The sequence below is a fragment of the Eulemur rufifrons genome, chromosome 29 (genome assembly GCF_041146395.1).
Source record: "Eulemur rufifrons isolate Redbay chromosome 29, OSU_ERuf_1, whole genome shotgun sequence".
Classification (NCBI taxonomy): Eukaryota; Metazoa; Chordata; class Mammalia; order Primates; family Lemuridae; genus Eulemur; species Eulemur rufifrons.
This window is the reverse complement of record NC_091011.1, coordinates 38,275,495-38,298,701: the sequence shown is the minus strand read 5'-3', so window position 1 is coordinate 38,298,701 and position 23,207 is coordinate 38,275,495. Positions and strand designations below refer to the sequence as shown.

Genomic DNA, 23,207 nt, shown 5'->3' with positions numbered 1-23,207 from the left:
TGGAATTGAGATGAAGTTTCTTCATCGTGTGCCTAGAATTGGGAATGCCTTCAGGAGGCCAGGGGGCAAGGCAAATACCATTTGCTTTGGCAAAGTCATAGTTTATAGACAGGAAAGACCAATACAAAAAAAACAGAGGCAAAATTGATACGTGGGTCATAAAACCAAGAGATATAGATGGGATCAATCTTGCTCCATTTTGGATAGCTGTGATGTGTAGGAGACGAGTAGGGAAATGATGAAGCTGGCAAGGGAAAGCTACACAGGTAGCCATTGACATTTGGAGATGCACATTCCATGGAGGACCCTGGGGTGCACTAAAAACCATGATTGGTGTGGAAAGTGGGTGGCAAATCCAGTTCTTTGATTTTTTTTATCTTCAATATTCTTACAATCTTATTTAAGCTTTCTTGTTGAAAATAATTCTTTATAGAATCATTATTTTCCTGATGTGATAATCACAGGATGAGGACAGACATACAGTAATATTAATAGTAGCTAATATTTGTTGAGTGCTTAGTATGACCCAGCCAGGGACCTGAACACTTTGAGCAACGTATCTCATTCTATGACGTTGCAATGGTTTATTTACATTTTACATCTGATATAACTGAAGTTCAGCAAGGTTATGTGAACACTTCTTTGTAATAAAGGGAGGAAACTCATTTTAACATGGTAATTATGCCCAATGCTGGTAGTTAAAAGTTTGCATACCATCTACCTTTTGAAATCATGTTCTTCAACAAGAGCATAAGATATCAGCATGTGGATTAATTATGAACTACTTTTATAACTCTGGTTTGCTAATAATCCTAAGGTCAACATTCCACCAAGAAAGCTGTGAAAACACGATATATTTAGCAGAAAGGAGGATTCTTATACAAAAGTTATATCCCAGGAACTGAGTTTCAAGTCTGGAGAAGAAATCGTCTTTGGCAGGGTAAGAGAATGAGGAGGGGAAACTTTATTAAAGTGTCTTGGAATTATAAGAAGGAAAGAGCTATATCTGAGATTGAATATTTGTGACAATAATAGGAAGGAAGTATCTGTCTGGAGCATGCATTTGGCATCAGGTAAAATAAATGACAAAAACAAAATAGCAATAATCTAAATGAAACATACTTATAATCGGGTTTCTTAAAAAATGGAGTAAGAATGAGAATGGAATAGTGTCAATACGAATGAGAATGGAATAGTGTCAACAGAGCAATTTTTCCTGGGATGTAATTGGAAGACCTAACCATCATTCAAATCTTTGGATTTGCATTCCCACAGTTTCATTTGAAGAGCACCAGATTCAAAAAGTAGTCTCTCTGATTTTTTTCCTTAGGGAGAAAGCTAGTATAAGACATTACCTATGATCCAGGAATTGGCAGATCAGATTTCTCAGGGCTGCGTGTCCCTATTTGCAAGATCTTCCGGAGAAGGTATTTAAGACCATCCACAAGGGAAAGCTAAGATTTTTCAGAGGAAACATGATCTCCTTTTTCTCAGCTATGCTTCATGCTATCATCATGTCTGCAGAGTTCTTCACAGGGATTACAGTAAATGGATTTCTTGTAATTATAAACTGTAATGAACTGATGAAAAGCAGAAAGCTAATGCCAATGCAAATCCTCTTAATGTGTATAGGAATGTCTAGATTTGGTCTGCAGATGGTATTAATAGTACAGAGCTTTTTTTCTGTGTTCTTTCCAATTTTTTATACAGTAAAAATTTATGGTGCAGCAATGATGTTCCTTTGGATGTTTTTTAGTTCTATCAGTGTCTGCTTTGCCACCTGCCTTTCAGTATTTTACTGCCTCAAGATTTCGTGCTTCACTCAATCCTATTTTCTTTGGCTGAAATTCAGGATCGCAAAGGTAATAACTTGGCTGCTTCTGGGAAGCCTGCTGGCCTCTGTGTGCATTGCAGCCGTATGTATCGAGGTAGATTACCCTAGAAATGGGAACGAGGATGCCCTCAGAAACACCACGCTAAAGAAGACGAAAACCAAGGTAAAGAAAATTAGCGAAGTGCTTCTTGTGAACTTGGCATTAATATTTCCTCTAGCCATATTTGTGATGTGCACTTTTATGTTATTCATCTCTCTTTACAAGCACACTCATCGGATGCGAAATGGATCTCGTGGTTTTAGAAGTGCCAGCACGGAAGCGCATATAAATGCATTAAGAATGGTGATAACATTCTTTTGCTTCTTTATTTCTTATTTTGCTGCCTTCATGACAAATATGACATTTACTATTCCTTATGGAAGTCAGCAGTTCTTCGTGGTAAAGGACATAATGGCAGCGTATCCCTCTGGCCATTCAGTTATAATAATCTTGAGTAATTCTAAGTTCCAACAATCATTCAGGAGAATTCTCTACTGCAAAAAGAAACGATGAAGAGGAGGACCAATGCAAAATATATTTTCCCTTGCTCCGGATTCAATGGACTTACTTGTGTTTTGTGTGCTGACTCTCCCTCTCTCTCTGGTAATTTCTACCCATGTCTCACCTCCATGACATGTGAGGCAATAATTTTGATGTTGGATGGATAGTATATTTCTTTTTCTAGAACTTAAAAATATTGTGATGGTAATCCATTTAAGCGGTACATTTAAGCATCTAGTACTGTAGTACCAGCTGTATTTTAGAAATAAGAAAAAAATACTAAGACTTCATTTGGTGGACCAATGTAGTTTTTTTCTCTTTCTTCCCAGGTCATTGGGAATCTTCTGGTTAAGATAAGGAAAAACATCTTGATTTAGTTCAGGACTTGATACAATGTTATAGTTTGGTTATTTGGGGATACAACTATTTTTCAAAGAGATTCACTGGTAAAATGCAAGTTTTATGTTGAAAATAGATCCGTGGTCCCCAACCCCTGCGCTGTGGCCTGGTCTGTGGCCTGTTAGGAATCTAGCTGGGCATCACCGCCTGAGCTCTGTCTCTCTCCCTGCTGCTCCCTAACCCCAACCATCCATGGAATAATTGTCTTCCATGAAACGGGTCCCTGGTGCCAAAAAGGTTGGAGACTGCTATATATGTCACATGTCACAGCAATGAACCCAGCTATACTGGGTAAGATCTTATTTTACTTTTGATTTCACATTCGTAGATAAGGTGCAAAGTGAGCTGGCATAGTGAATGCACACATAAACACAATCCAAGGTCTCCATTTGTTACAAAAGGAAGAAATATTTTTCAACCCCTTGAAGTATTAAACTCCCAGAGAGAATGTGGGGGAGGTTGCTGATGGTGAGGGTGAAGTCCCAGCAGGTAAACATTCAACAATGGGTGTCTTAATTACTTTCCAACTGAGAATTTTGTCTGGATATGGCAGCAACGAATGCATTGCAGATCTAAAGTAAAAGCTTTGACATCTATTGCTAGATTTGAATTGATTCTGCTCTTTAAGGATCTTGAATAGTATTGCTTTGGAAAAGAAAAAAATTTGCAATATCTCACATCTCTTAGGATATCTGTTTGCATCTATAAAATCCTCTTTGATTCTTAAACAAAAAAGACATGTAGTTATTTTCCTTGTAAATAATTTGCAATTAAAATGGATTAAAAGTTACGAGGATGAGAAAAACACTAGATACGTGTATGAATATGTGCAATGATTTGCTACCAGATAAAAGAAAATTTAAAACCTGTAGTAGCAAATGCTTTACTATTTGCTGAAGGAGAGATTCACAAATTTGAATGGACATCAGAATCACCCGGAGGGCTTACTAAAACACAGATTGCCGGGCCGCACCTCCAGAGTTTCTCACTCAGTAGGTTTTGAGTAGGGCCCGAGAATTAGCATTTCTAACAAGTTCCCAAATGATACTCATGCTCATGGTCTGGCGTCAGTCACACTTTGAGAACTACTGATTTATAGCCACTGTACTATAGAGGTTGAGAACCTTGCCTCCAAGGCCTAATTGGATGGGTTTGCATCTTGGCCCAGCTGCTTATTAGCTGTATAACCTTGGGCAAGTTATTAGACTCTCTTTCTCAGTTTCTTCATCTATAAAATGAGATAATAAAAATAGCTACTTCCAAAGATTGTTGTGAGATTGAATGTATTAGCAAGTATAAACTATCTAGAACAGTGCCTGGTACACAGCAAAGATCAGTCAGGCCCAAACACTGTATTGTCAAGAAAAATTTTCAATTGCCACTATATGGAAGGAATGAAGTTTATTTCTTAAATAAATTTCTCTACTGTTTTGAAATTGGACAAATAGAACTGTAATTCTGTGTTAGTACTTTAAGAAAAAGAGGTGAAGTCTATTTCAATTTAGAATGATAAACAAGATTAGTACTTGATGAGGCATAAAAGGAAATGAATGAGCATTTTGGATGATAGAAAAGGCAACAGATCGAATGAGGTGATAAAACAAGAATTATGAACCACCAGAGAATGACAAATCACCATAAGTGCCGGAGGATTGGAGTGGAGGAAGGCACCAAGAGGCTGAGGCGTGTGGTAAAAGGGAGGAGAGAAGGCAACATTCACCATTTTGCCTGGGTCCTTAGGAAAGGTCACTCGTGGTGGCATCCACACTGGTACCAGCTGTGGCACACTTGTGCGTTGTGGATGCTTGACCCGGTGAGTAAATGCAGAACAAGATAAGTCGTTCCTTGAAGCATGGCTCACACCCAGTCAAGACAGCATGATTTCATTTGTGTGACTTGAACGTAGATAACCGAAGGAGGGGGGTCTCAAACCCTTGTAAATTTCAGGGGCCCCTTGGAAGAAAGGGTAACCCCCCCCCCCACAAATTTACAGACAAGCTTTGAAAGTCAGTAACACTGACACAGACAAGCTCAGGCTTAAAAAGTAGCCAAATTTAATGTAGCCACAATGTGACAGCATCACGCATCATTAGGTGTATTTTACTCACGCATAGCCTTGTTTTGTAGACAAATCTACCATGAGTTGAACTTTATTTCTGAGGATCAGAAAGTCCCACTTCCCTAGAGCAATCACTGATCATCTGTTTAAAAAAAAAAAAAAATCTATTTCAGAATTTATTGAGGTTCTGTGGTACAAGTATGACTGTCCTAGAATGTCCCTGAGAGCTCATCTTGGGCTGCTTAGATCCTGAGACCATTAAAATTGGGGTGTCCTCTCTCCTCCTAGGGGTAGGGCTGCTTTCACACTTAGCTTCTCACTGGATTACTAGCCTTTTCCCTTGAAAAAGACGAATTCAACTTTGCACAGGTCCCCAGAGTCACCAGGTGTTAACAGAGGTTTCCAAAATCACCAGACGACTTTCTCAAACAACTCCTGTGAACATCTGGCATCCAAACTCAGTAAGGCTAGTGCCCAGATAACTTGCTAGTCAGTCTGTTCTGCCCACCTTCCCACATTGATAAAGCTGCTCTCAGGCTTGCTCTGTCATAAAGGAGAGCGACAGGAAGAGGAATTCCCACCACCCGAAATGTTCACCCACCATGTGTTACCAGACTGTCCTGGCCCTGGTCACCTACCCAGGGAACGTTAGGAGGATCACAAGAACCAAACCCAATTTTTTTACCCTGATCTTTTGTTATAAATTTGTTACCTTATAAAGTCCCTAACCCACAACGTGCACCATGCCAGATGACAGTCACAAAGAGGCTACCTTGCACAACTATTCCAAAGATAAACTCAGGCACGTCTGATTTCCAATATTCAGTCTTAATAGCACCTTGTTTTCTCAATAAGTTTCCAAAAGGTGCCGCCACCTCATTTTCCATTGCCAGTTCTTTTATTATTATTCTGATATGTAATTCCTATGGATCTATGGACCTGAATGTATGTAAATAACTATTTTATCTGATTATCATCTCATCTATCTTAAGCTTCAGTTCTTCCCTATTTGTGTTGTTATTTCCAGTTTGGAAGTAGTTCGCTTTGATAGAGGACATAAAACAGGAGTTGGATGATTTAGTACAACATGGCATCAGTTTAATATTATTCATTCTACCCAAGTAAAGAAATGCTCTTATTCTTATTTTCTCTTTCTGAGAATAATTTAAAGCCTATTTTACTCCCTTTTTAACTTATAGAGTACTGTATTTCAAACTACAGTTACCTGCTATATGATAAAATCATTACTGCAATGAATTTTAAGTTAATTCATTTGTACAAATATATGTTATTTAAGTAACTTATTCAAAAGCATGCATAGTCCTTAACATCTAGAAAAGTAATAATCACAGTGTCACAGTGTTCATTTGCCACAACTTCTTTCCTTCCCAAAGTTGTGTAAGCTAAGAAATAGATCCTTATACATCCCACAGATATTCCTGTACAGTAAAATTCTAATATACAATTAGAATTATCCACCTGAGAAGAGAGTTTTGGGTGGTTCTACATATAATTTAAGTCACTTAGCTACAAAGTAATATTTCCAAATGAGAATATTCTGAGAATGTATTCATGAGAGTATTAAAGAGAATTCCAGAATGTTGCTTATGATGCTCATTCATCCAAATTTCTTTCCCTTCTTCTCCCCTTTTGTTAAGTCCTCTGCTCCTCAGGGATCAGTACTGATCTTAGTTACTCTATGAAATCTTCAGAGAGATACTCAAACTTCAGAGATCCTCCTCCCACCATTTCCCATGAGAGTAACTGTCAGGACTGATCACTTGGTACTTAGCACCTTGTCTTGTGATGTAATCTTATAGGTTTGTATTTTTCTAGCCTATTTTTTATAATTTTCTTAAAATCTGGGGCCATATTAGAATGTTTTTTGTCATCCCAAACAACTAAAAATAATGAACTAAATATAAATAGGCACTTGAATATATGCTTTTGATAAAGAATCATATGCAAATCTGTGCAAAAAAGAAAACAGAGGCATAAATCAGATAGTGTAAGGGTAAGTTAATTCTATTTCCAAAAACTGTAAGAAATTTAGTCAATTCAACTTTACTGTCACTTCTATTAGGAAAAAACATCATAAAATTGGACATCAGGGAAAACAGTAAAAGGAAATTTATTTTTGCTTCTCAGTTTATAAACTAGGACAAAATTATAAGTAATGCACTGCCACCCACTGGCAAACTTTTGCTTTAAATAGCATAATAGTCAAAATAGTCAAAACTCTCCAGCCATTAGGGATCTTTGTCTAGGAAATTTTATATTTCATTAGAAAAATATGAGCAGAGAAAGTACTACTGAGGTCATAGAAAATTTTGGACCAAATGAGAGTAAACAGCTAGCCCAAATCAAATAAGCTATAAAGAAAAAAGCAAAAACAAAATTATTTATGACATTTATGAGATAATTGGAAACATGAATATTGACTGGCTATTCAGTCAATCAATTGATGTTCCTTTTTTTATTTGCTATAATGGTGCTGTGCTTATGTTTTAAAAATAAGTGTTTTTATCTTTTGGGGGAATACTGAAATAATTACTGATAAAGTAATATGATGCTTCAAAATAATATGAGGGATGGAGGGAGAAAAGTTCGAGGTATATATGAAGCAATTTTGTGAACCAAGATTGGCCATAAAGCAGTAATTTTTTAAGATGGGTGATGGTTACATGGAGATTCATTATATACTTTTGTCTACTTTTGTATATGTTTGAAATTTTCTATAACAAAAAGGTTTTTAAAAAAAATTTCAGCAAGAGATATGTACCTATTGAGTGTAGGATTTGATTAATAAAAAGAAGGAGGTTTCTTCATAAATTGTGTAGCAGAAATTAGTAGGTCAAGCCATAGGTTAGGAAGAAGAACTTGTAATCTTCGCTTGTTTTATCAAATGACCTTTGGACATATGAACTCAACCCTTCTCAAGCCCAAGTATACATAATAAAAAAGTTGAAAGTGCTTCCTGGAATCCTGTATATATCAAATATCAAACTCATATCACCTTATAAATCAGATTACTAAACAAATACTAAAGGTGAGCTGTCAAGACTTATTTAGTAAAATTGTCCTGGAGTGTAATTATTCATGCTCCCCCCACCCCGCCCTGTCCCCTCACCTCTCTCTTCCTCTCTGTATTTACTGAGTAGTGAGCCTCTTATTATGCTGCTTTTTCAAACATTTGAAAAGAGCATGGGATTTATTGCTTTGTTGCTAGGTTTGAGGCAACAGTTAGAGGTCCTAGTTTTACTTTTTTTTTTCCTCCTCTGACTTGCGTCCTTTAGAAAATTAACTCAGTTTCTTAGCAACCCAGATGAGTGAAACTTAAGTATACTTTTGGTTCTTACAAGCAAAGGAGAAATGTTTCCCTTATAAACTGTTAGTCTCCTTTGGCTTTGCAGAAAAGATTTGCTGAGATACACTGCTGTAAAAACTTTTACAAAAAGCTCTGTTTCAAATGGTGAGTGAAGTTACTGATTTTCTAATGAATGTTTCTGCCTTTTGTTTTTATTTTGAATTCACCTAGTTTGTCAATTCGAATGGCTCTTTGGAATCTATGTATCTCGTATGTTAAAATATATAAGATGAATTCACTTATGAGAGAACCAATTTATTTATATATAATATACCAAATGAGAAACCATGAAGAATATATTAAGAAGGAGAAAGCCCAGCTGGAAGAAAGTACTGAATTTCCCTTTATGCAAGTTAACACATGTGCGTGAATTTGTAGTCTAAGGAGTTCATTGTGATTGTAACAGCAGATTATTTTACAATGATCTTTTCTTATACTGGCAGCATTAGGTATGAAGTGTATCTGTATCTGTTTGTTTATCTCCTAAAATATTTAATGTTACAAAAATTAAACTTAGTAAGCAAAAGAAGCTTAAATTTGCTTATATTTATTGACCAAAGAAATGTATGTCTTTTAAATTAACAGATTATAAAAGCAGATAAAAATGTTTTGTAATTTTCCAGTAGAAAATATTTGAGGAAGAAATTCAAATAAAAATTTGTTATATTGCCACTATTATGGTGAAGATTTTCATTATTTAAAAAAAATTGATTAGGTGTTTTGGTTTTTAGATAGTTTTTTAAAAATAAAATATCTGTAATTTTCCAAAGTTGGCAAACATATTTCAATCATATAAAATTTGCATTTTTGTAAGGTTGAAAATGGCTGAATAACAACAGTTTCACACAGCTCAACCTAAAACATGCAGAACAGTGTATAGGGCTTATAGAAACAGAAATCCTTGTCTCAGTTTTATAATATAATTTGGGCTGATTCATAAATAATTAACAAGGCACAAGGCAAAATGTAGCTTCCATTGGTACATTTCGAAGTTCCATTCCTATATTCATAAAAGGAAAAGATGAATCCTGATAGGGGTATCTTAAATGCTTTGATTGGAGGCAGCTTTTAAACTGGTCCTTGAAGAATAAATACAATTTTATATGAAGAGAATAATTGTACTTATCGAATATAGGTTAAGTCATTCTTTTATCTCCAATGAAACATCTTAAACAAAATATAACTTCTATAAAATTAATATTTATCACTAAATCTTTGCCTAAATTATTTTTTCCTTCATTTTTCAGCCATATATCTTATAATTTTGTATCTCTATGCTTTTATTTTTTCCATGTAAAATGAAGAATATGATGCAATATTGCCATTACAATGTTCCATCACTCAACTAGACCTCCTGTTGATTTACTTCTGACTGGGAACTACAAAGACATGCTGATCTATGATTCATACACTATGGAAGCCTAATTTTATATGCAAATTTTTCAAAAGAATAATATATAATAATAAGTGTATAATAAAAGGACAAAATAAGATATCATATAGAATTGAAACAAATTTATTCTTTTTTAAAATATGACATAGTAACAATTTCTGGTAGCAGGAAATGCTGAGATTTATATAGAAGAAACAGGCATGGCCATCAGCAGCAACAAGGTGGACTGATGAGCTTGTGTCCACTCCCAGCTGCCCAGTCCAAGAGAGATCCAGACCAGGGCTACATTCTCAAACCACAGCCTCTTCGTGCAGCTCGTTTACTGCCATGATACTTGTTTTATACAAATTAAACTTCCGGTGTCTTGACTTATTCTCATTCTCTCAGTTTATGATCCTCTTGGCATCAATTTCTTTCCTGTACTTCCTAATGAGACAATTCACACTCTCACTAACTGACATCATCAACCTCAATATCTTTTCATTGCAACTGATTACGAAACCCTGACTGTGAATCAGTCCACGCATATGCTTTCTTTATTCATGTAGCCGTATTTCTGAGTCCTGTAGGAGATAAGTACATTCACATTTTGGTCAAGGCTGAGCCTTCAGTACTCCTCAGAAATATAAAAATCTGTTTCTGCAGAAACGTGAAAGAGTCCTGTGTGAGGCAAGACTGTTTTAGAAGAAGGTATAGACCGGGAACAAATTAACCCCCACCCAGTGTCAGGAATTGATTTTCATTAACTTCCAGTGAGTTGACTGAGTCAGGGTTAAAGTCACATTAACCAGGTTCAAAAGACTCCAATATGAAAACCAGAAATGTGAATTGATTAATTTACATAAAAAATAAATGAAAATAATTCATATTTTCTTTGTTACTTATTATCTTCAATTAGATTATTGTACAGGTGAAGCCAGTTTATCAACTGAAGGTTATTTTGTGAAAATAAAATCAGAGTGAAGAGAATTAATTTCATAGTTCATATGTTAAATTGCATCAGAACCGAGATGTTATGTATCAATCTCTTGAATATAGACAGATATGACAAGAGAAATGAACGTATCAAATAAGGGCTAGGGCACCCTTTCCTTTGAAAGAGTCTTAGAAGGATAATTCTAACCTTCAAAATTCCAACCACATTTTTTTGTTTGTTTTTGGGATTTTTAAAAATGTTTATTGTTGGTACACAATAGCTATATATATTTATAGGGTGCATGTGATGTCTTGATACAGGAATATAATGTGAATTAATCAAATAAGAGTAATTAGGGTATTCATTACCTCAAGCATTTATCATTTCTTTGTGTTAGGAACATTCCAATTCCACTCTTTTAGTTATTTTAAAATATGCTATAACTTATTGTTGACTATGATCACTTTATTGTGCTATCAAATGTTACTCATTCTATCTAACTATATTTTTGCACTTATTGATCATCCCCACTTTATCCCCCTCCTTCTCGATACCTTTTCCAGCCTCTGGTAACTATCATTTTACTCTCTGTCTCCATGAGATAAATTATTTTACTATTAATATTTAGCTCCCACGTATGAGGGAGAACAAGCGAAATTTGTCTTTCTGTGCTTAGCTTACTTTACTTAACATAATATTCTCCAATTCCTTCCCTGTTTTTTTTTTTTTTTGTTTGTTTGTTTGTTTGTTTTTTGAGACAGAGTCTCACTCTGTTGCCCAGGGTAGAGTGCCGTGGCATCAGCCTAGCTCACAGCAACCTAAAACTCCTGGGCTCAAGCGATCCTACTGTGTCAGACTCCTGAGTACCTAGGATTACAGGCATGTGCCACCATACCCGGCTAATTTTTTCTATATATATTTTTAGTTGTCCAACTAATTTCTTTCTATTTTTTTAGTAGAGATGGGGGTCTCGCTTTTGCTCAGGCTGGTCTCGAACTCCTGAGCTCAAACGATCCGCCTGCCTCGGCCTCCCAGAGTGCTAGGATTACAGGCGTGAGCCACCACGTCTGGCCTCCTTCCCTGTTGTTGCAACTGATGGGATTTTATTTTCTTATGTCTGAATAATATTCCATTGTGTATATATGCCACATTTTCTTTATCCATTCATCTGTTGATGGACACTAATGTTGATTCCAAATCTTGGCTATTGTGAATAGTGCTATAATAAACAAAGGAGTACAGGTATCTTTTTGATATACTGATTTCCTTTCTTTTGATATATACCTAGCAGTGGGATTGCTGGGTCATATGGTAATTCTATTTTCAGTGTTTTGAGGAATCTCCATACTGTTCTCTAGAGTGGTTGCACTAATTTACATTCCCACCAAAGTGTACGAGGGTTTTCCTTTCTCCACATCTTTGCCTGCATTAATTATTGCCTTTTATATAAAAGCCATTTTAACAGAGGTGAGATGATATCTCTTTGGTTTTGATTTGCATTTCTCTGATGACTAATGATGTTGAGCATTTTTTCATATACCAGTTGGTTATTTGTATGTCTTTTTTTGAGAAATGTCTATTCCAATCTTTTGCCCATTTTTTAATCACATTATTTGATTTTTTCCTATTGAGTTGTTGGAGCTCCTTATATATTCTAGTAATTAAACCTTTGTCAGATGGGTAGTTTGCAAATATTTTCTCCCATTCTGTGGGTTGTCCCTTTACTTTGTTGACTGTTTCCTTTGTGGTACAGAAGGTTTTTCGCTTGATGTGATTCCATTTGTTTAATTTTGCTTTGGTTGCCTGTGTTTTGGGGGTACTACTTAAGAAGTCATTGCCCAGACCAATGTCCTGAAGCATTTCCCCAATGTTTTCTTTTAGTAGTTTCATAGTTTTGGGTGTTAGATTCAAGTCCTTAATCCATTTTAATTTAATTTTCATAATATGGTAAGAGATAAGAGTCTAGTTTCATTCTTCTGCCTATGGCTATCCAGTTTTCCCAGCACAGTTGGGACTGGGAACTGCCCCTACAGTTTTACATTCTAAGATACTTGCAAAAAGCACCGCAGAGATAAAACACACAGTTATATTTGAAGAGAATTCGAGCTCATACAAAGCAAGCAAACAAACAATAATTGGCATTACTGAGATTTCTCTTCCTTCCAATTAGGAGGAATCTTGAAATTTTGTGTGGGATTCAGTAAGTCACATGGTAGAAAGCACATGGTGTTAAGTAGGCACACAGTACATGCTCAATATATAAGGGCTGCCCAGAAAGTATCCAGCCATGTAATATGTTCTCATTTTATTAACAATGGCTGGATACTTTCTAGATAGCCTGCAGTTGGTTAATATCTGGTTGTGTCATTTAAGACTGAGACCAAACATAGACTTAGAATCTATGCAACAGAAAGAATTAGTATTGAGCTAAATCTCAAAACTAGTTAGTAAATGGGACTAGATGGAACTTAGGTCTCCTAGTCCCCTCTTCTGGGCAATCTCTCCTGTACCACGCCCCCTATCTCCATCAGCTGTTAACAATGTTTACTTAGTATTTGTCATGTGCAAGACACTGTGATGAGTGTCGAAGCCATAAGGCAGCATGAGATGTAATTCTTGATTAGCCAGAGATATAAATCATGTGATTATCAATTTAATTTTAATAATGTAGTTAAACTTTTGTTCTTATGTAGCTCCACCCCCTTTTTTATGCTGTTTCTGGTTTTATCTATCATATCATTTTCACTGCCTCCTCACATATATATGCTGTGTTCCTGCCACATTGTGCTTCTTGATTTCTCTCAATATGACATTGTCATTTAAAAATAAAAATATATATATTAGTATTTGGAAACAATTCATCATTGCAAAATAATATTAATTTTTTAAAGTAGATATTTGCAATGTATTTTCAAAGTAGTTTCCCTTCATTTGCAACTTTAGATTGTTGATTATTAGTATTCAGAAATTTTAAAATCTTTTAGTTTGATGTTATTATAAAACAACACAAAATGTTAGCACAAGACAAGGAAATTCATCCCTGCATCTGGTCCTTATCCCCCAGGAACCAGCATTGCTATGCTGTATTCTAATTGGTAATTATCCTTCTGTCCAGGGAGATTTCAAATTCATTGGAATCATCCAGTAACATATTGACACAGTCATTAAATCCTAGAAGTTTGCCAACAACTTCCTTGTTGCTGGTTAGCTGATCAGCAAAAAAGGAACTATGATTCTCATGTATATAAGTTTCAATAGCAATAGCTACAATGTACTTGTGATGGCGTAGGCAGCCACAGATATCCTAGACATAACTAATGACAAATTTTACACACTTTCTAAGTCTTGGTGAAATGTTATTTCCTTCCTTTACGACCTGGAATGTTTCTACTTACATTTCAAGATCACTGCAAATGACAACTTTTCTTTTCACATCGCTTCTATTTTCCTGATAAAGCTAGCTGACCACTCTCCTTCCTTCTCATAACATTATTGCAATACCGGTCAAATTTTTTTTTTTTTGAGACAGAGTCTCACTCTGTTCCCCGGGCTAGAGTGAGTGCCGTGGCGTCAGTCTAGCTCACAGCAACCTCAAACTCCTGGGCTTAAGCGATCCTACTGCCTCAGCCTCCCGAGTAGCTGGGACTACAGGCATGCGCCACCATGCCCGGCTAATTTTTTGTATATATATATTTTAGTTGTCCATATAATTTCTTTCTATTTTTAGTAGAGACGGGGTCTCACTCTTGCTCAGGCTAGTCTTGAACTCCTGGCCTCGAGCGATCCACCCGCCTCGGCCTCCCAGAGTGCTAGGATTACAGGCGTGAGCCACCTCGCCCGGCCTCGATCAAATTATATAGGCTTTATTTTTTGTTTTTATGTTTGTTTTTTAAGTAGACTCTTAGTTACTTAAGGAAATGGATTTTAAGTCAATCAACTTTGATTTTCTGGCCCCTAGCACAGTGACTGCTGTGACAAAGGTGCTGAATAAATATTTGCAGCAGTGACGCCTTTTCCTTCCCCTCCATACACCCTCCCATCATCTGTGAGCTGTTCTCTGCCTCATAAATCTTTAAAAGATTAACTTGGCCTGGAGAGAAAGTGTTGAATACACCATTGCTATAGCGACATACTTCACCCATTTCCGTATCTGTTGCAGATTGCTCCATGTGGAAACGCCCTCCACATAATGTACCGTGAGTCTCAGAGAGGCATGAGAGCCAAGAATATTGCAAAGAGGCTGCAATACCCCTCACAACAAAATCTCAACTCCAAATGGGAAAAAAGTGTTCTGCAACCTCCACGATGTGAAACGAAAGTTAACATATGGGAAATAAAGCCTCCTGATTTTAGTTATAAACTGTATACATCTTTGGGATTTCCAGAAATATCATCAAGAACCATTAAGGAAGAACAAAAGAGAAAAAAAAGCAATTTTCCAGAAACAATGGTTTACATGCCCAGCATAAGGAATCATTCCAAGAAGGCCATATCTAAGTTTATAACTACATTTCCACATCTGGATTCACACAGAGCGAAGTTAATGTTTGTGAAGGGTGGAAAATACCCAAGGAGTGTATATGTCGATCCAAAACCACATGACTTCCGACAGGTACAAAAAGAACATTTGATTCTAAACAACTTAATACAAATAAGGGGAAATATACATTATTTTTATTTATTTCTTAATTAAGAGAACTATTAGATATTTTTAAAAATGTGTATACAATATGTATATTGCTGCATCTTTTTTTCTCATGGAACAATACAATTCAGAGTCAGGAATAAATGGTAGAAGAAAGAGGTAAGACCTTGGTTATCGTTTCTGATGAGATTTTATCTGTCAGGTGGAGTGGTCAACTCTGCAACGAGTTTTCTTAAGTTTGAGGAGAACAGTTTAGATTTAGATGTGATTGGAGAACAGATATCAGTACCCAGGAGTTTATATTCTAGTAGTAATGAAATAAATTTATGGATCAAATGGATGAATTAATGAAAATTGCCAAAAAAGAATATTCTGTTACTTTAATGAGTCTTTCTGGTGATCAGTAATTTAAATAATATGTGGGCAAGAATTAGATTTATAATTTAAAATGGTGGTGAGGAATATGGTGATACAAATGAGGTCAAAATATAATTCCACTAGAATATGAATATATCCTATCCTTAGGTCTATAATTTAGCACATAAATATGACTCTTGCTAGCAAAGAGAGAAACAATAGGACTGATAGTACAAAAAAATGTGAGATAGAATAAATTTATTACAATGCAAAAATATAGGATAGTAGTTAACATGATTTCTGGGATCAGATTGTTCCTGTTATTTTACTTTCTAATACCTTTGGACAAGTTGCTAAGCCTCTGTCCTATTTATAACATGTAATAATAATGTCACATTTTATATGATTATTATAAGTAATGAAGGAGACAATATATGCAAAGCACAACAGTGTCTGCAATATTGAGACGTTCAATGAATGTTAACTCTCATGAGCTATTAGGATAAAAGTTGGGAAACCCAGGAAACCTCTGTCAGTAACTTTCTTTACAAATTCAGGGCATCTGAACACTTCCATTTGTAGTAAATGAGATATGGTATCTTTTGGAGATCAGGGTGATAAATTAAATATTTAATATTATTGGTTTACTTAAATATTTCACTTGTAACAGAATTACAAAACTTGGGCAAGTGAAGTTTGAGAAATGGGGGACATTTTTATTTTAGCTGAATTTGTTTCTATGAATGAGTGGAGACAGAGTGAGATAAATTGTGCAACCACTAGATGTCAGCATTTTTACAAATTAAAACTCAGTGAAGGATTTTTTTTTTTTTTTTTGAAACTAACTTGACCTCATGTTGTACTTGATTAAAGAGTGAAAAATCTTGTCTTAGAGAATCTCCTTCTTTGGAATTTTTAACATGTTTTATATGCTTGTAGCAGGACCTAGAGTTACTCATTAAAAAGAGAACTCTGTCGAAATTGGTACCCTCGAGTTCACTGTTTTGTGCCACATTGATTCAGCTTTTGAGTAGAGACATTTGTGATATTTTATTTGATCACTTTCTGGAGCGCACAAATTCTATTTCAGTCCAGATTGGTTCATTTAAACCATTTTAGAAAATGTACTTTGTTTAACGGCTTACTAAAAACAATCAATAGTTTATTCCAGGCTTGACAAATCATTTATCTTTGTTCAATATTTTTGCTATGTTCCTAAAATAAATTCAGCTCCAGAAAAATAACATGTTACTCTATGTGTCATAGACCAAGATTAAGACTGAGTTTAAGAATAAAATGCCAAACTTTAAATAGATTTCCTTAATTTCCATACTATTTAAGATACTATTTCTGATCTATTAACACAAGGGTAATTAAAGTACTCCCCCCACCATAAAATAATTGTTTATACAGAATTTAGATCTTAGGCTATTCTTTCAAATTATCATATGTAAGTTTTAAATGCTACAACAAAATCCTCAAAATCACATTTTGCTAGTAAAATGTGTAATATTGGGAAAAATCCAACTCCAACTATAGTAAGAAACGATATTTATTAGTAATAGTGCAATCTTCTCTTTACATATCTAGTACCAACCTGATTTACCAAACTTTGTGACAACTTATGAAAAGGACCCTTTTGGATTAAAATTTAAGTCACAACTCTTAAGTACAGGTAAGTTGTTATAGTTATGAAGAGTGCAAAAAACTGCTTTATATATTAATAATAGTACTTGCAAAGGCTTATAACTAAAAGGTTTTTTTTTTACTTATCACCTTTAATACTAATGTGGTAAATTTTTAAAAATTATTTGCAACAATCCATTTACATTGCTACCCACAACTTTTAGTTTATCATTGAACATTGAGTTTGTAACCCAATGTGTTGTGTATAGAGAACAAATAGAGTGTAATGCTTAAGAGAATAAACTCTGAAGCTAAGCTGTGCAACTTTGCATTTTGGCTTCATGACCCTAAACTTCATTACCTAAACTGTCTCTCAGTTTCCCCATCTATACATGGAGATGCCAACAACTGAATCTATGCCACAGAAATATTGTGAGAATTAAATCAGCTAATACTATATGTAAAGCACTTAGTTAATTGTATGTTGTAAAGCACACGATAAACACACACACACACACACACACACACGCCATTACTATTATTATGGTGCCATTTGTATGGCACTTACCCAGAGTTAATTTTTATTATTCAGCATTCTTTATTTGGACAAGGACGAATAATACATTAACATTATATTAACATATCATATTATATAATAATTAAAACAAACAATAAGATGTTAACAGTAATTTTCTCGGACAGTAGGACAATGAGAGCATTTTATTTTCTTCTTTTCAAAATGAGAAGTGAATAATTTTATAATTGTAAACTTAGGAAAAATAAGCACAGTTTTATTTAGATTTGCATTTACAAATTGTCCAGCAGTTTATCACCCTTGGGTCCTGATCTCCAAAAATGATACTGTATATGAGAGGCATCATGAACAAGGACGTGTCATTGCTAAGTTTCTCATTTGTCTTCCTATCTCTAGAACGTGGGAGCCATTTACTGAACGATGATAAAGAGAAGAACACTACAGAAAGATTTATCACCTACAAGCCTCGTGAATGCACCTGGGACTCAAAACTAATTTTGACAAAATCCCCATGGCCTGTTAGATCTGCTTCATACACAGTGAGCTTGACTCTTTCTTATAACTGTTGGGAAATCCTCCAGCACGGTTTTCAAAATTGCTTAGTGCAGAGTTTTTAATTTGTTGTAGTGTATATAGTAAACGATCTTTCTATCTTTAAAAAAGTAAGTAGACCTCTGCTTTTTCTTGACATGCAAATAATGAATTATCTAATATTTTGGATTTTCTTTTCTCATTACAAAGATAGTTGGTATGGTGGACTAAGTCCTAAATTGTTGTAAGGAACTTTTCCCAAATTTCCTCCCACCTCATTGGGAGCCCACGAGCAGTTTAATGAATTGCACTCAAGTAAGAAGTCCTGACAAGACTCTGTGATACACTCACAAAACAATGTCGAGAACACATACTTTTACCATGGCTCAAAATCTACCCTAGACAAATAAGGCTGCTTTGTAAACTCTGTATGTCTAAGAAAAACAAGATGTGAGTCTGGGGTACAGATAAGCTTTTAAAGCAAAGACTATGAATAGTTTTTAAAAAATCAACAACAATTAAAGTTAATACATGTTTGCTTTCACTGACTTCCTTTGTACCATTTTCCTTAAGAGACATAGAAGGCAGCGTGATGCATACAGTGCATTTATGGATCGTGTGGAAGAAAAGTTTATGAAGACATGCCAGATCAGGTGCGAAAAATATTTAGGATTTGTTGTTGAATACTTACATCAACTTTTTAGAATTAGTACTCAATTACTGTTTTAAATAAAGTGTACTTAATCCTATACGAGCTCTACTCTCATAGGAACTGTAAATGAAGTATCCTTGGTGCTCATGGTGAACGTTTTAAGTAGAGCCTAAAAGAATCCAGTCCTTTGATCAAATAATTATTATTTTTTCTAGTTTCCAAAGAAACTCAAAACACTTTCAGCAATGATGTCAAAAGTCTAGGTTTCACAGACACTGTTGGTGCCACTCATATCCTCTCAATCTTTGTGACTCAGAGAGCATTTCCTCCTAACTTCCAACAGCTAGAATCTGTATGTCCTTACTGGAGGGCTTTCTCTGGCAGCTAGAGCTACCCACAGCGGGTCAGAAGTGCTAGGGGTTTAAAGTCTCCCAGCAGCAGCCTTCAAGCAATAACTAAGGTAATTGTTGTATACCATTCCCCAGAGTTCCTCAAGGGAGTTAACCTCTAATTGTTCCAGTAGTTACTTGCACTTAATTGGCTTCCTTCTCTTTCCTATTTCACTTGCTCACATTCTTATCTTTGTATTGGTCCTCACCTCTGGTTTCACTTAGAATCCTTGTTCAGTGTCTCGTTCTGGGGAAACCTAAATCAAGATAATGATCCCAGAAGGCAGAAAGCCTGGCTTCAAATTCCAGCCTTGCCATGAGCTCTTGGGCATCTTAGTTACCCATTCTCTCCCATAGTTCTTCACTTGTGAAATGGCAATAACATGTATCCTTAGACATAATACTGGGAGTCTAAGTCACATTATGCCTTATAACTGCTCACACTTCTCTTTATTCACATGTCAATGTCATCTTTGAAAAGAGGGTGAAAACACTGATTAATATAGCAGATAGAATTTGGACTTTGAGTTTGGCCAAATTCTAACTAATTCAAATTCTAACTAATCCATCTATAATTGTGTTACTGTGGATGATTTGCTTAAATTTTCTGAGCCTATTTTCTTAGATTTTTGGAAAATTAAATAAGATAATACACATAAACTGCTGACACAGTCCCTTATGTCTTCTTGATTCAATTTTTATTAATAATTATTGTTACTGATAATATAGAGACATGGCCTGGCATGACCATGGAAATGTTATTTATTGTCTGTGGCTTAGTTTTCTCACCTGTAGAATGACAGTAATAATAGTACCAACTTTATGGAGTTATGAAAAGTCAAAGTTTATATTTATGAAACACTTGGGACAGAGCCCATGACACTTAGTAATTGCTATATAAGTATTTTATGAATAATAATTCAAAAACTATGTATTTTGCATGCACAAAGTAAAATACATGCAACGTCTAGGGACTAGGCAAGTCAAGAGCTTCCTGAAAGATGAGAGAGAGGGAGAGGCTATTCAGTACGATTAGTCTTAGGACTTTTGTGAGGAAAACCCAGAGAGCATTGTCAGCAAACAGCTATCTCTAAGAGGACCAGGTGAGAGATAAATACATAAAGATTAGCTAGGTGGCCAGAAAGCTGTATTCAAATGGAATTCATTTTATATGTGATGGGTATGGGGTCACCCGATCAAATGGAATTCATTTTATAAGTGATGGGTATGGGGTCACCCGACCAATTATATAGGGTATAGACTTGTCCTTACAAAGTTTATTTTGAATTGCAAAGATCCTGCTGTAAACATATAAAATTATTGATTCCTATAGCAAATAGCAGGGGCTTCTCCTCTATAGATGATATTGTGCTTGAGCTTAGTAATTGGTGGCTCCATGATAACACAAGCTCCAACCACAAAGAAAATAGCATGGTAGTCCATCACCAACAGTTTCTTAAAGTGGTTACAAAAAACCATAGACCTCTGCTGACTGTAGCACTATGAATTCATGGCCTCCAGCCTCAGTCAGAATTTTAGTCTTCATAGATTGATGTCACTGAGAAACACACTTTAAGAGCAAACGTACCTCAATACCCGATACAAGGTGGCCTCTGCATTTTCTGCAGCTCAACAAGCATCCGTGTGGAACGTGCCTGATGATTTTCCCCTCTTATAGGCATCCTCAATCTTCATAAATGATAATCCTGAGCATCCATGAATTGGCTTTGCGGGGACCGCCTGATTTTCTTTCCTCACAGGAGTCAGAATGGGTATTCCTCAGGGCTTTCCCCCAAGGATAATGGTGCCTACAAAAAAAAAAAAAAAAAAAAAAAAAGGCCTGCAGATGTTCAATTGTTTACTTAATTTGGTTGGAATAGAGGGTGAGAATAGAAAGTCTGGCCCATCTACCTTTTAGAGAGCTCTGTAGGAATCTGTCTTCTAGCAATTTCTCTGTGGAACATAGGTGTACCTATCTCCTAGTGTTAGCTTTAGGGCTTTTGTCTAATTTCCAGACAACAGGAAACATCCCATTTAAACATCCTCTTAACACTTGGATTCCTTGGCTAAGGGAGCTCCTATTTCGCCTCACCTAAGTGAAAAGCCTCACTGTAACATTCCTCTGTACTCTTTCACCCTGCTGGTGCTGATGGAGAAGGAAATGCTTAGTTGTGTACCACAGGATGTTTTAGGAGTCCTTGATTTATGCATCATTTAGTTGGCTTTTATACATCAAACTCAGGATGTTCAATCATTTTCATAGGCACGATCTCATTCAATTCTCTTCAGACCCCACAATGTTTAGTTAGGCATTATATTATTATTATCATCATTATTATTACAATTTTACAAACTAAGAAATTAGAGTCCTCATTAGGAACTTAATGTTAGCAGCATTTATTCGAGATGGTGCTCCAAAACACTCACTTTGTACTGTAGTACTCATTTGCATGTACATACTTTCTGATAAGTTACCAAAAATAAATTTGACTGTTTGGCTAACACAATATAGTTCAAATTCCATATCATAGTTGTAGTCATGTTCAACCATTCATTCCTTTTGTTATCCTTCTATGAGCTTAGTGTTAGCTATCTGTATTGTGAAAAAGGGGATTAAACAGATGACATCTAACAGTTCTAGTCAAGTTTCTGGTCTCAGGAGTGACCTATCAGGGAAGCTTCACCTTTTACAGAAGGTGATTTAGGAAATTCTGTTAACACATCTCTCTTTTGTTCATTTAGATAGCTGATGGACCAAAGCAACATAGGGCTTCTCGAACTCTCCTTTGAATGTTCACCTTCTGTGCATTTCCTAATAAGAGCAATGATGAATTTTGGCACCATCCTGGATTCCAGAGAAATCTGTACTCCCCCAGAGGCACAAGAAAGTTCTAAAACAACAAATGTTCTCAAATAAAAAGTTGCATAATTTAAATTCCCTGTAATAACATGGATGAGAATACTGTCATCAGGCTTTTGATTTAGTTTGTGAAATTTAGATCTTGCAACTGTGAGTGGAATGCTGATAAAAATTGTGCTTTCTGTTAATACCCAAAATTATAGAGATGCTGTAGTTTCAGGTTAAGCTAAGAACAGTAGATAAACAAGAATAATACTTACTAATTTTGACCACCAAGCTTCTCTAAGGCAGACCTTGCAAATTTTATTTTTGTATCCTTCATAGAAACAAAAATTCTCTGTATGTAGTATATATTCTCTTAAAGGATAACTATTACACCATGTGTGCAGAAGTAATAGTTGGTTAAAGGTCAAAACTTTAAAAAAAAGTACAGAGTTGAAGTAGTTCAAATACACACGGGAGCATTGGTGGTTCAGTGGTAGAATTCTCGCCTGCCCAGATACACATGGGGCAATAACCAGTGGGTTATTATCCACAGACAAAAAAATAGGAAAGTTTAATTTGTGACAGGGCAAAGTTCTTCTAAGGTTTAAGTTGTTCCTAGAAATAGATTTTATTTCAGGAATTGCAGGATGCCAGATGGTGTGTGATAGTGTTTATATCTCCAAAAACAAAAAATCAAGAGTTTTATGGATGAGGTTTGTGTTCATACATACAGGGTGGCATTGGCTGAAACAATCAAAATTTACTTGTTATGTTCACAGCATATTGAAATCAAAATCTGAATCTTTACTTTTCCATTTTTTCTAGTACATTTTTAGAAGCCTATCCAATACCCTCAAATATATTAAAAGAGAGAAGATCTCCAACTAACAGAGATAGTAAATGTCCTTCTTAAAGATCATCAGGCTTGGAGAACTTACAGTTCCGAGCAGGGGGAAAGATCTCTCTTTTAACATATGGAAACCATTTTCTAAAATTTTGTTTAAAAATCTTGAGGGAAAGAAAACAAATGAAGTGAAATTTCTTCCTTGTTTCTGATAAATATTTTTTTTTTTTTTTTTTTTGAGACAGAGTCTCACTCTGTTGCCCAGGCTAGAGTG

General features: G+C 35.5%; 1 protein-coding gene across 1 annotated transcript; it reads left to right on the top strand.

Annotated features, from left to right (window-relative positions):
* Positions 1-8,192: 8,192 nt before the first annotated feature.
* On the top strand, positions 8,193-22,354 carry C29H7orf78 (chromosome 29 C7orf78 homolog). The gene is made up of 6 exons (XM_069462540.1): positions 8,193-8,305; positions 14,669-15,121; positions 17,102-17,186; positions 18,069-18,211; positions 18,777-18,856; positions 21,987-22,354. Exons 1-6 carry the CDS (start codon positions 8,303-8,305, stop codon positions 21,988-21,990), a joined length of 768 nt encoding a protein of 255 aa, XP_069318641.1. The 5' UTR covers positions 8,193-8,302; the 3' UTR covers positions 21,991-22,354.
* The last annotated feature ends 853 nt before the right edge of the window (positions 22,355-23,207 follow it).